This window comes from Sylvia atricapilla, chromosome 2 (genome assembly GCF_009819655.1).
Source record: "Sylvia atricapilla isolate bSylAtr1 chromosome 2, bSylAtr1.pri, whole genome shotgun sequence".
Classification (NCBI taxonomy): domain Eukaryota; kingdom Metazoa; phylum Chordata; class Aves; order Passeriformes; family Sylviidae; genus Sylvia; species Sylvia atricapilla.
In genome coordinates, this window is record NC_089141.1 from 95,656,647 (window position 1) to 95,671,121 (window position 14,475).

Consider the following 14,475-nt stretch of genomic DNA (forward strand, 5'->3'; position numbering starts at 1 on the left):
CTTTTCTGTTACTGAGTTTTAAAGGCACTGAGTTATGTGCAGATCAAAATGAACTTAAAATCTGTGTGACAGAGGTGGGGATTTTGTTGGTTTTTGGGTTTTTTAGTAGTGTTTTTCTTGAGATTGGCCGACAGCTTTAGTTGGAGGCATTTCTTACCTTTTAGCACAGGTACCAACCCTGCAGCATTGATCACTGTGGATCTAGGTTCCTAAGTTTGTTTTTTACAGTAGATGATGTGCATATCTCTGCTTTCCCCTGCAAACTTTGAATCAGTTAAGTTTCTTATGTCCATTTGTCCTTTTGTCTTGGTTTCTGCATGCAGTGTAAGTTCTCAGCTGAGCTGCAGCCTTCCTTGTGCCACTACTTAACCTGGCCTGGGGTGCACAAAGGCAGGAAAAAAGCCTGGGAGCTGCTGTTTTATCCAAGAGAACTCCCTTTCTGTTGATTTTTAAATCCTGTTCATTAACATGTTGAATTGTAACAACTGTCTTTGCGGCTGAGGAGCGTCTGAGGCAGTCTGAAAACTTTGATCTGCTTTCTCCAAACTGTCTGTCAGAATCTCCATTTCCAGCCACCTTGTGATGTAGGGCTGGAGCTGTAACTTTCCTGTACATGCAAAATGAACAACACAAACCAGAACACTACCCTGATATTAGCTTAAAATTCAGTGGTTGGGCTTGGAAAAACAAAACATCAGGAATATAATTCTGGATCCAGAAAAAGAGTAGATACTAGATAAAATCTATTACTTGAAATTCTAATAATGTCAGAATACTGAATTTAAAATATCTATAGGTGTATGAGATTGATGGCAATAAAGTTACATTCCATTTGTGTTGTGGCAGCAGTGCTGAGTTTTTCAGCTGCTCATTATTAGAATGGGCAAAAAATAAATTGCAGCTTGAGATTTTTCTCATAACATAGTAGTCAAGATGCTGTATTGCCTGCTTAAGTATAGTGATAAATAAAGGCACCTAGAACACATAGAATAAAAGCTTAAATTTGATGTTGGTGGTTATGCTTAACAGAAGTCCTTCAAAAATTCTCTTTTTATCTTTGAAATTTTACACGAATTGTCTTGGATTTCTCTTTTTTGTGTGTGTGTCAAGGTGAAAGGGCATAGTATTTTAATAGCAGAATCAGGTTGATGCAAGAGGAAAAAAATAACCTTGTAGAGTCTGATATTTTTACCTAGGACTTTTTATGACTTTGTTAATTGTTGTAATGTATTTTCAGTATCATGACTCTTACATTGTACTTCAATTACTTTTTTTGTCTGGGAATTCTCTTGGAGTATTGCTTCTTATGTTCTGTTCTTGCTGGAACTACCATTGCTGCATGTGAGGAGCATAAATTAAAACTTTTCATTAAATAGTGCTACTTTTTTTAATATTCCAAACTTCAATGTGTTGATGTTTGTCCACATTTGGGAAGCTCCTAGCACTTTTTGAACACTACTGTGATGAAGAAAATAGTAATATGTATGTGTTTAATTATAGGATACTGTTACAGGAGAAGAGAAATTGTTTGCTTATGCAACTAGAAGAAGCTACGCGTTTAACCTCATATTTACACTCCCAGTTAAAAAGGTAAGTGATGTAAAACCAGCAGGTTTTGAACTAACTACAGCAAAGAATATTAATAATGGATGATGTTTATCTTTTTATACATCTTTGTACGTGTGCCATGTAAAATAATTTTTCACTACATTTATACACGTTGCTCTGTGGAATGTGATGATTTGGATGGAGTTTTATAAATAGTATTAGTGATGGCTATTTAGTGTATGTTACCTTAATTTCTGAAAAGGAGATAAATTCTTAAAATCTGTTATAATATTGTTACAGTTTCACTATGGGCAGATAGCATTCTTTTAAGCTCTGTGGATTCTTAATATTCTGATACCTTCAAAGGTAGGGGGTTTTGATCCCTGGTAAGATGATAAAATTTTGATATTTAAGTACAAGAATGAGTTAAGACTCACACCGAAGTCCAGAATGTTTTGCATATTCACACTCAGAGCCACCTTTTGAGATGCAGCTCTTGGGAATTCCTCAGTTTAACACCACAGCAGCATCAAAAGCTCAGTTCCTGCTGAGTTCCTGTCTCACTTCATCTCTCTCTGGCACTAATATTCTTCTCCCCCTTAACTGAGAATGGTAAGAGGAAGTGGAATAGGATTCATCCTGAAGTCTTTTTATTTTGCATTGGAAAAACGTGTGAGAGTGAGGCTTACACAGCAATTTGTTAGGACTTTGAAAATCCCTTTGCACTTCTTCTCCCTGGATTGTTTATAAACCAATCATTAATGTAAATTTGAGCTGGATCATGATAATCTGTCCTTCCTGGCTTTACATTGAGTTATGAGCTAGAGCCTGCTCTGGCCTCTTTCCTGCCAAATCACAGCTGTTTACATGTTGGAGGAAAGAGTAGTCTCATCCTGTTGGACTGCTGTCTTCAGGCACTTGATCCTGATCTGGCTGTCACATGCTCTGCTCCAGTCAGGGCTGTGCTTGAGACCAGGGCAAGAGACATGAGCTAGACTTTGAAATGCCAAATCATCTTTTCATGTCACCATACTGAATACATGTAAAATTGCTTGTGTAATCTGGATTAGTGTTTTAATGTCTGCGTTGGTGGTTCTGATTATATTTGAAAGGGTATCTTTGTGTTTTCTCTTTGTTTGCATGCCACAGTCTGTCAGCTAGCACCCTCACCATGTCCTCTGGCAGCAGCAGGGGGTCCCTGGCCTCCAGTCGAGGATCCTTGGCCTCCAGCAGAGGCTCCCTCAGCTCAGTCAGCTTCACAGACATCTATGGCCTTCCCCAGTACGACAAATCCGACAGCGTCACAGACTACGGGCAGCATTTGCGCTTTGACATCATTCCCTTCGAGTCTCTCACAAAGGACGTGCCCTACGCTGATCCCATTGGACACTCCAATTTCAATAAGCAGCGGAGATCTCTGGATACCCCGCAGTCCCTGGCATCGCTGTCATCACGGTCCTCCTTGTCATCGTTGTCCCCTCCAAGCTCACCTCTGGACACCCCGTTTCTCTCTGCATCACGAGATTCTCCCTTGGCTCAGATGTCAGAAGGTTTTGAGGAGATGGCAGGCATAGGAGCCCTGGAAATGCTCAGGGCTCAGACCACAGCATTGGGTGACGATGATGCACAAGGCACGAGCTCATCTCAGACGTCCACTTACCCTCTGGACAATGAAGGGCTGCGAGAAATGGGACAACACCTGACTGCTGTCCAAAGTGGTGGAGGTGAGTTTATGGATATTATTATTTTGTCACATTGTCTTAGAAAATGTCACACAGACCTAAACATGCCATCGTAGTAGAGATTGTTCCTGAGTTAGTCTTATTTTACTACTGTTAGGTAAAAATTGCATGGTGGGTGTTACCTGTTAAAAGCCTGACCAAAACACAGGAAAATCCCCCAAACTCTTGTTTGGGATAAAAAGAGGTGAAAGATTAGAGAAATCCTTGTGAATAGATCTTAAAACAGCGGTGAATTGACTGGAAGAAAGTGAATGGAATATAGACTTTCTTTGGAGCATAGCCTATCAAGGACTTAGCAAGAAAGATTAAAGTGTTACTAAGAAAAGGCATGGGTTAATTACTTCTGAGGCCCCCAGTTGGGCTGATGTTGCCTTTTTCTGATAAAGGAAAGCAACACAAACCCAGGAAAGAGGGGAAATAAGCAACAACTATCCCCTACAAAAAAACCCCAAACATAAAACATGAGGTGATGTTTCTGACAGTGCTTGAAGGCTGGCTTACTACATGCTGAGTTTGTACATACTCTAGGTTCCCTTGTCCAAGTTCTGTGGTGGAGCAGAAGCCACAGTGGCATGGCTGTCTTGAGTGCACAGTGCACACATGAGTGCTTCATCAGCAAAGGAGCATCTTTTGTAGGGGATGTGTGAGATGTTGTGCATTTGATTGGCTGGTTATTTCTGAGCTCCTGTTGTGTCCTCTGATCACAGAGGGGTGATGAGTACAGTCAGCACACCAAATGCACTGTTGAATTTTCCTTTCCCTCTGGACTGTCGAATTGATGGACTTGCTTTAGTTTGCCTTGGCAGAAGCTTGTGGAGCACTGCAGTTAGAAACATAAATTAGAGAAATCAAAAGAGGAAACAGAAAACTTTTGAAAAAAGAAACAAAATTAAAAGCCTGAGCATACAGGAACATGACAAATTTATTTTGACCAGCCAAATGAAGAACTGCTCTTAATATGAAAAAGATAGTCATGATAACATTTTTGTGTGTTGCCTTGCTTGGTTTTTTTTAATGAAACCATGCTAGTAGAGTTTAGTTTAATAATCAATTTTGTGAATTCCATCCCATTCCTATATCCAGTATTCTGGGTTGACATTGTGTAGAATGTTGCATTTGGGACTCATGACATCAGGAATAATAGGAACTACACAGAGAATGGATCATATTATCCTACCAAAATCTTATTTGTCAAGTGATAGTACAAAGGAACATTGATGGTATTTACAGGTTTTCATTTTAAAAAAGAAAACATTGCTACAGTGCTAAAAAGCTTGTATTGTTCAAAAGCATTTGAGTCTAGACTCACCTACTTTCCTTAATGCAGCTAGTACTGCCAGAAGATACTACAGCAGAATTTACTTTTACTAGCTGTAAACATTTCTAGTGACCATATTGTAGCTTTCAGACCAAAATAAACAGAATTCCAGAGACCAGCATGAAAACTGGTGCTTAAATTAGTGCTGTGAAGAGGCTTTCTTTAAACCTCAAATCAGACCACAGCATGTCTTCACCCATTGTGGTAAGTGAAAAATATCTAAGTAGTTCATTTATAGCTTGTATGTGTTTCCTAGAAGTGAAAGCCTAGTGTGAGGGCCTAGGCAGCAATACAGGATGAAGGGCAGCTTCCTGCTTTGATTTTCCTTTTGTCAGCTCTCTGCTGTGTTTCTACACATTTCACATTTGTCTGAAAACCTCTGTGCTTAACCTGCTGTCAATGCCGCATTATCCAGCTCCTAGTCAAGAGGTTACAGCTTTTCTCTACATACAACAGAGTATTTTGTGTTGCTTTCTGAGGAAGAATATATGGTTGAAAAGTAGCCAGGTTGCCTTTTTTTGAGATTTTTTTTTTTTTTAATATTTGCATTTGGAAACAATTACTTAAAAAAATTTAACCTTTCTGATTTTTGCCTACTTTGAGTTCCACACTCAGTAGCTGGTGGTTTGGAATTGAAATGCAGTTGTTTGCAAGTAGCAGTTGGAAGTTTTGAAAGTATTTGGTTTTGTACTCTTTTCCTGGAAGAGTTGGATGGAGCATCCAGCTTGTATGCCAGAGCTGGGAGCTCGCAGATGCTGGGGATTTTGGGTTTCCCCGAGGTACCAGGCAGTGTGCCCTGCTGCTGCCACCCGATGGCCTGGCAGCAGAATGCTATGCTGCAAAACCAGGAGGTCTTGGTTCTGGCAAACGTTTGTCTGGTCCCTCACTAGGCAAAGCATGGGGTAATCTTGGTAATTTGGAAATAATAGGGGCTAGGAGGGTTAAGACGTAATAAACTGCATGAACTTTGCACTGATGCAGCACTTGAGCAAGTTCAAGGGATTCTTCAGGAGCTGCAATTTTGATGTTCAGTTGCTGATCTGCTGTTTTATTGTTCTGCATCTGTCACAGGGTCACATTGTGAAATAAGTTTTCATGTGTGAATGGAAGGAATATGCTTGAAAAGTTAAATCCATCATGTTTTTAAAGATGGGAGTGGGAGGAAACCTGTTAATAAAATATTTGGCTTGAATATGTTCACTATCTATCCTATATACCAAATATTTCAAATGCTATATTTCTTTTAATGCCCAAATAATCTCTTATTTATAAAATATTGTCAGAGATCTAAAGGGTGATTTATCACTGTATGCTTTTTGTTTTGTCTCTCATGCGGCACAACAGAAAAATTCACTGTAAGTGAACCTGAAATTTCTTATTGTGTGTTTTTCTGTGTGATGTGTTGGTTGTTTTGTTTTGGGGTGGGTTGTTTTGTTTTGGGGTTTTTTTTGGAGTTGCATGAGAAGAAACAGGAGATTCTGCTGCATTTGATTTTGTTTGACATTTTGCTGTATCTGTTTAATCGTTACGGCATACTTAATTTTTTTGCTATGTCAACTAAACAACACGTTCACAGCTGTAGTTAAACTCCTGGGGAAAGCATTCTTTGACCTTCAGCTTTATTATATAATAGTAATGCCTGACAGTGTTATGGTAGGTAAAGTCTGGTTTTGTCTCTGATTAGTTTTTATGAGCGTGTTCTACTCTTTTATTAGTGCATTTTGAGCTGACGTGCAGTATTTGTAGTCACCTAAGCTTGTGAAACATGCTTTAGATTTATTTATGTGATTTTTTTTAAAAGAATGACAGTTTGGCCAGCAAAATTTCACTTTTTCAGCTAATGACAATGAAAATATTCTTTCATTCAGAGCTATCTTGTATTTACCAACCTTTGGCACCCACTAGTTCTGGAAAATCATATATATTATTTACTGATTTTGTTGTTTAAATAAGAAAGTGGAAGGTAATGGTCTGTCTTAGAAACCTAATTTTTAAACAATTCCTTAGCTTCCAGCATTGCAAAGTAACCAGTGCTAATCTTTTTTCTTATACCAAAATTTGGTGTATCTTTGATCTTGACCAACTTTTCCTGCTGATTTATCCACACCCCCTGCCCCCTCCACCCCAGTCAAAAGTATATTCTGGTGTTTGCATCTCTCCCAAATTTGCTGTGATTGTCTAGAGGTTATCAAATGATTCTGTAGCCTGCAGATAGTGAGAAAATAATTGTCAAGTTGCAACATTGCTGTAATGTGTCAGTTTTTAATTTTATTATATTTCTGGTTGAGAACAGCTTTTCCTTCCAACCAAACTGGGAATGTGAGTCTCCCAAGGACAGAGCCCAGAAGATCTTTTCTCTGCTACATTTATACATTGTTCACACAGGGGCTGAGCCAAGGGCTTATTTACAAAAAGAAATCATCCTAGTGTAACTTGTGAAATTAGTACAGAAATTATAGAAGCAATTTTTATAAAGATTATACACTTTCTTGAAGTTCAGCCTCTTTCCAGTGATGTAAAATTTTTTGAGAAATTTTAATATGTAGATATCTCTGCAGATTGCTAGTTTTGATTCTTCATAAATACCAGTGACAGAATATTCTCCATAAATACCAGATAGTGAGGCAGGCTTACCAAATCGAAACTCCTTTAGAAAAAAAAAAAAAAAAAGAAGAAGGAAAAAACCAAACCAACCAAGCAAACAAAAAACCCCAATCGAAGCAACCCACAAAACCACCACTTTTGTACAAGCGATACAGAGGAGAGTGTGGTTCAAATACAGTTTTTCGCTTTCTGTGTGCTCACTTGAACTTGGCTCTCATTGTGAGGATGTCGTGAGTAGCACTACACAATGTGTGATGTACAAGAAGGGTGAGATGCTGTAACTGGAGATGTGGAGGAATGGTGGTTCTTTCTCTGGGTGCAGAGACTAGTGCAGATTGGGCTGAACTAGCCAGCAAATAAATTTCCTGCATACCTAAACCTGACTAAATCCTTCACTGAATTTGGAGGAGAGGTCCATAGGGCTGCTTATGAATCCAAAGGACAGAGAACTTGCTCTGCTGATACATAGAAATTTTAGCTCCAAACAGCACTGGGTGGTTTTTGTCACATGTTTGGTAACTTGTTTGGTAACATTGTGCTGTTAATGGCCTGGTAACAGGAATGTGTCTTGGGCTGGCACAGAACGTGCTGGGCTTGGTGCACCTTCTCTGCCAGTTTCATAGTGGGTTAATACTGACCTTAGCCAGAGCCTTCTGTTGATAGCAGCAGTGTGTTTGTGTTGATCTGGAAGACTTTTATTAAGTTTTCCTGTCCTGATGTCCTGTCCTGGTGGTGCTTGGGTGGGATGTGAGGTGGATACTGTGCAGGGGGGTGGCTCACTGTACCTCAGCTGGGTTCTGCAGGCTGTGGCTGGCATTCTGCAGGAGGAAACTTACTGTGTGGGTGTCAGAAATAAATTTGGATGCCTTATGATAACATGTGCAACATGTTATGGTGCCTGTATGCAACAGAGGTACTTAACGAGTTGTTACTTTGAGTAAGACATGCTTCATCCCTAGTTGGGGCTGTAAGCTGTAAATGTCAGCTGGTGCTTGTCTCCTATGCATTGTGCTGCTGTCACTCTGCTGAAACTGTCAATACTTCCATGCTGTCTTAAGTTTGTAAGCATGAGCAGAAGCAAATAAAATGCTTTCCTTACTTCGGAAGTGCCATCTCTTTGCCATTGCTTTCCTGCTTTGAAACCTAAGCAAAAGAGGGTGAAAGTTCTTCCCTGCACAGTGAACAAACTGCCCTTCACAAGTTCTGTTTAGTGGTTTTCTCTAGGCCTCAAAGGAAAACAACCTCAAGTTGTTAAGAGCTATTGTTGAAGTGTTGAAGCTTTTCTTATGCAGTTCTTGAACTTTACTGCTTGTGCACGTTCTTTAAAGGATCCATAGCTGCTATACTTGCTTGTACAAAACCCAGTGTATAACAATTTTGTTGGTACATTTACAACATGAAAGTGATTGTTGAGTTGCTATTTATTCTGTGGCTGGTGATTCGGGGAAGTGTGGCAAAGGAGGTTGAATATTGCTTCCTCCTTCCCTCAGTCAGTTTTCAAAGTAATTCACCCAGAATTTGAAAAAAACTAGTGGTCTGAGTGAGCTGGAAAACACTGGTTCTTTTTGATAATGCCTCTCAGACTGTAAATAAAAGCTGCTATTATGTGATGGTATAAACAGTATGCTTTGAGACTTTGTATTAGGAAACAAATGAGAACAAAACCTCACATTGTGTTATCAGATAACTTAAAAAAAGAATTAGGCTCTGTGTTTGTATTCAACCTATTGTATATTCAGTAGGTAAATCTGAATTAGGATATCATGTGTACATACGTGAATTAATGTAAGTCTTCCTTTAGGAAGGAATTACTCTACCAGAAAAGCATTTAGTAACAATGCAATTGGTTTATACTTAGTCTTGTCACAGAGCAATTAGCTACAAATTTCCTTCCTTAATTCTCCCACAGAAAATCTCCTGTCAATCCTATTCTAGGCTTTTAACTTTTAAGTTAGAAGAAAAACCAGTGAACTGCATCTGTGCTGTTTTGCTGCTAGATTTGATACAATACACGTTTCTTGTTTAATTTTGAAGAAGTTGCCTTGAGCTGATGTTGTTCTCCCTTTTTTTTTTCTCCATGGCAGCTGTAACTCTGCGAGGAGACAGTGGTAGAAGATCGGAGAGGAGAGCCAGGCGAGTTTCAGCATGTCTCTCAGATCATTCACTGGCTAGTGACAGTGGCGTGTTTGAAGCTTTAAGCAAAAGGTCAGGTGTATAAATGCATAGTAAGCTGGAAATATTCCTGTTCTGCCACACGGCCCAAAAGAATTAGTTGTGAATTTATGTGTAAGCTTTCAAAATTGGCAGTTATTAGTAACATAAAACTACTAGATTGCATATTTTAAAGGAAGAAAGCTTTTAACATGCAGTCCACTGTCATCTTCAGGTGCCGAGTCCCTTTTGCTTTATTCTCTCTGACATTTTAGCTTTGTGTCTCCCTTGAAAGATAGGTTTCTCATCCTATTAGTCATAAGTCAGTAATTTTATTTCAACAATCTGTAACAAAATAAAATTACAGAGTGTGACTTACAGTTCTGAGTATTATGATAAAAGTATAACTGCAAGGAAGAAATGTACAAACTGCCAAAATTCTAAAAATATGTAGGTTCACCACGTGATTGAAGTGTGTAGGAAGACATGTTACTTAAAACAATTGTTTTAACACAGGAAGCAGTAACTGGGAAGAAGATAAGGTTTGGGAACGCTAAAGAGAAATTGAAGACAAAATAAATATTAACCTAAATATCTTGAAAGAGTAATTCTAAAATCTAAATTTTCAAAATTTTGAATTACTATTACTGTATGTTTTTATATGGATGTCTCAATTCCTTCTTCATTACCAGTCTCTTCTGTATTGCTAAATAATTTCTTATATCCACATATCACAGAATAAATGTTAGTTCATCATTTAGCAGCTTGGGTCACTATGTAGTTTACAGTACTTTCTGTTCCTGCAGGAATGAAGACCTGGAAGAACCTGTTTATGGTGATGCTGCCAGTAATGAAGAGCCACAAATACATGTTGGATTTCTGTGAGTAAATACTCCTCTTTCTCCCTATCAACTCTACAGGAATTGCTCAGTACTTTTCTTGCTTATGATTTTTAACTTTTTAATAAACTGAATCACAGTGGATATTTTTAAGAAGTTTCTGAACTGACAGCTGAAGTTCAGTGGATGTACACTGAATGATTAGTCAGTCACGTGCCACTTTGTGTTGGGAATATGCCTTAACCAATGTTCATTCAGCATCCTTTCAATGCTGACTGATAAAAGGGCCTTCGTTACTTCTTTCAGTAGCATTTATTTTCATTGTCTGGGCCATTAACGTGGGTATGGGTATAGGGATATGTCTCTGTAAGCGAGATCTTTTTATGCCAGATAAAGGAGGATTACCGTAGGAAAATCACAGGTGAAGAGACACAAATACAGTACAGTCCCAGATGTACAATACATCTTTGAAATCCTGTGCCTATGGCATGCTATTGTTGGTAGTGGGAGTAGCCTGGGGAAGGGCATATTATTGTCATGCAGGATGGGATATCATGTCTTCGCCCTCCAGAATCCTGTCTGCCCCTTGGAAACTAATTCCTAAGATTACAAGTTTTTAAAATCTCAGCCAGGTTTGTTAGTGGCATTCCATAATTCATGCTGATGTGAAAGAGTAGAATTTTTAAATTTGTTTTCAATAGCCCATGAAAATAATGCAGATGGATTTGTCTGATGTAACTGATACATTGTTACACATGCACACACACAAATGCGTATGGTGTAACTGTTTAAAACAAGGAATGTATATGATAAAACCTGTTTGCTTTCAAGAGGTGTAGGAAGGGCAGTTGTTATTTTCAAGCTAAATAATGTTTCATTCACTTAGTTCTATTAGCTTTCTTACTGTGGCTAATGCTTTTGATTGATTTGTTCAAGGAATTTGCTTAACAAAATGTGCTTTTACATTCTTTAAATCTGTTTAGTCTTCATCTTTATTTCTTAAGCAAAGTGTCAGTGATTGGTGACTAACACAGAAAATTTATTTTCCAGGCACGACAGTGGAAGCGAATGTCTGCTAGTCCATGTATTACAGCTGAAGAACTTTACTAGTCTGGTTGTTAAAGAAAACTCCAAAATGTAAGCTTAAATTTCACCCAGAGTCTGATCATTGCTTGTTCCATGCTGAACTTATAAATAGCATAGATTTATTTGGTTTCATTCAAAATTAAGCCATTTTTGGAGAAATTGGTATGTATTAATTTCCATGAGGAAAGCATTAATTTTATGGTCACAAAGTATTTCTTCTATAGAACTTATATCCCATTTTTCAGGTAACAAGTGTAGTCTCTGTGTTCTTTCATGTTTATTATGCAGAGGAAAGTTTGTTCAAAAATAACTGATATTCCACAGTAAACTTAGTGTATTTTTCTCAACATCTGTATTAATCAGTAAGAGATATACCTTGCCTTTTATCTTTAAGAAAAAAAACCACACCAGAGAACATGCAAACAACAACAATGGGTCTGCAGACTTTTGTGACCTGTACAGCTCTCCTTGAGTATCCATAAAAGAAGATAATATTAACACAAGTACTAGCTGAGAATCAGTACAAGACTGAATTTTTAAACCTCTGACAGCTTGTACTACTTTTTCAAATTTTGTGTCACATATAGAACATAGCTTAGTTTATTCTAATAAATGTTTCTTAAATAATCAGTGTTTTCATAAAACACTGTTTTATCTAGAGATGTGTACCTTAGCGTATTTTAAAGAAATTCAACCTGTAAAAATGGTTGATCTTTATCTCTGGGAGAGGTTGTTTGAAAACTGGAAAATGGAGGAATGGTAACATTATAACAGTAACATTGTGTAAAACATCATTGTTTTACATTAAATATTGTAAAACAAGTCATTTGGTCAGAAGTATTAAATTGAAATGCATCTCTCTGAATGAATTGTTCTTTGTTGAGAACTTCACCATGCTAACTCTGCAAAACTGCAGTGGGAATTCTTCATGTAGGCCAGTACATTAGTGTTGTTTTTTTTGTTCTGTTTCAATGTGAGTGTAAGGGCACATGATAGGGAAAAATGAGAGTATTGTGTATTACTCAGCCATGTTGCCTTGCCATCAGAAAAAGAAATAAGCATCATCTGAAGAAGGTAGTAAAATAGAGTCACCAAAGAAAAAGATTAATCCAGAGGGTTTGTTGGGTATTTGTCGTCAAGGCATCCAGGCATCTCAGTGACTCAAAATGCAGTTCTTTTCTTCATCTTTCTCAACCCTACCTTTGCTGGAATCAAGAAATTGCATTGCTGCAGGGTGAATTGATTAGTCAAAAAGTAAGTTTCTATTACCAGGAAGCAGAAGAAGCTTTTATCAAGTTTAGTAAACTCCTCTGTGCAACTGTACATGGATTGAATCAAGTGCTGCAGCAGCTGGGGGGAAGTTTAGCCTGCAGCAGCCAGTGAGCAGAGGAGCTGGATCTCTGCCTTTTTACAGCATGAGAATCTCTTCAACTGATGCTCCACAATCCAGTGTGCTGCAGTTCCACCATAAGGAGCTCTTCCAGTTGTTCTCTGACCGTTTATTTGTCTGCCAGTGTGAGCCTCTCTTTTGGTGGTGGCATAAGAGTTCCTGCAGCCATGTGTCAACTGGAGTAAACCCCTGAGCTGGAGCAGGTTTTTTTAATCCCGAAGCTTTTGTGGGTTTTTAGCTGGGTTATCTTTTTTAACCCAGATGAGTTTTCTAATCTGGGTCACAACACAGTTGCATGAAACTTTTTACTGACATGAGGAAAGGAATAGGATATTGCAGGGGCTTGGCAAGCAGTCAGGACAGGGAGAACATGGAAACAATTCTCTTACGTAGCTCTGCTGCTTATGCTGTCAGATGAAAATGGTTGTTGATTTTGGTTTTGGCTTTGAGACTGTAGATAGATGCAGTGACTGCAGATTTCTTTTGCCATCTTAATTTCTTAAGGAGGAAAAAAGGCTGCTTAGTGGGTGGAAGGAAGAAATGGATCGGTGATACTTACAAGACAATTCAATTGCCTAAACATAGGCATGTGTTTCCATTTGAAATAGCATAGCACAGCACCTGGCCTCCAGCTGCTGCTGCTCAGAGAGAGGCTCTCTGTAGCTCTACCATAGATTCTCTTGTAAGTGCTAGCTTGTTTTAGATGCCTTAGATATTTCAGGGCAGCTCAAGTGCCACTTGGTGCCTCTGCTTAAGCACCAAGTTAAAAAAAAAAGGTTTTAGTTGAAAAACTACAGCATTTTGAAATCAGCTTTGCAGATCTTCTGTGTTAGAATGCAGAGTAAATTCTGGTGATGAGGAGATCTCAAGACAAATTTTTACTGTAGACGTTACACTGATGCTTTTGCTTAGCTTGATTTTGAGAAATGCAAAATGGCTTTCTTTGTCTGAATTGTGCTATTTGTCTATTTTGCTGTTCCCAGTCATGTGAGAGTTTATTTGCCACCGCTTGAGTCAGGCACACCAACCACTTACTGCTCGAGAGCTTTGGAATTCCAAACTCCGTTAATATTTAATGAAGTGTTCCGAATCCCTGTGCACTCAAGTGTTTTGAAATTAAAATCACTGCAGCTGTATATCTGTTCAGTTGATCATCTGCAACAAGAAGAACTATTGGTAAGTGGTTGTTTCTTAAAAGCCATGTGATATGAGGAATTAAAGTTACCTGAGGAATTATTTTTTAAGATTAAAAAGAGAATGTGAAGACCTAATTTTTCCATAAGAACTTCTGATAGAGTTATATGTCAATGTGTCCATTTGCTCACATATATAAGAGTAGTTCTCTAAATAAAGAGGTGAGATTTTAAAAAAGACTTCATCTGGCAGCTTTGAGATTACAGTTTGCTAAAGACTTAGGTTTCTGCATGATACTATAATGCCTCTGTGAGGAATCTGTGTCATTCAAATAGATTCCTACTAAAAAAGTAACAACTACAGACCCCTTGGTACATATAACATTGGATGAAGAGGACTACTATTACATCAGTCTTAACTTTGTTGCAGGATAATAGTGGCCATGGAACAGTTCTGTTACCTCAGTGTTTTTCTTTAAACTGATTGACATACCAAGTGCTAACTACAGGTGTGTTAAATGTTAGCTTCATTTAGCTATTGTCAAATACAAATAAGCATAACTAAATCTGCCTTGAGGCTGATGTCCTGGCTATTTTGAAGTGAGTGGGCTGTCATTCCAGAGGGGGGTTGAATGGGTTAGTGAAAAAAAAATTTAAGCCTATC

General features: G+C 38.3%; 1 protein-coding gene across 3 annotated transcripts in view; it reads left to right on the forward strand.

Annotated features, from left to right (window-relative positions):
• The window catches only part of WWC3 (WWC family member 3), a 98,522-nt gene that overhangs the window by 71,188 nt on the left and 12,859 nt on the right, over positions 1–14,475 (forward strand). For all 3 annotated transcript variants that reach the window (XM_066313856.1, XM_066313854.1, XM_066313855.1), the window contains exons 10-15: positions 1,501–1,590; positions 2,698–3,272; positions 9,297–9,417; positions 10,170–10,244; positions 11,253–11,339; positions 13,662–13,854. In XM_066313856.1, the coding sequence (XP_066169953.1) occupies positions 1,501–1,590; positions 2,698–3,272; positions 9,297–9,417; positions 10,170–10,244; positions 11,253–11,339; positions 13,662–13,854 (1,141 nt within the window). The remainder of the gene's footprint in view (positions 1–1,500; positions 1,591–2,697; positions 3,273–9,296; positions 9,418–10,169; positions 10,245–11,252; positions 11,340–13,661; positions 13,855–14,475) is intronic.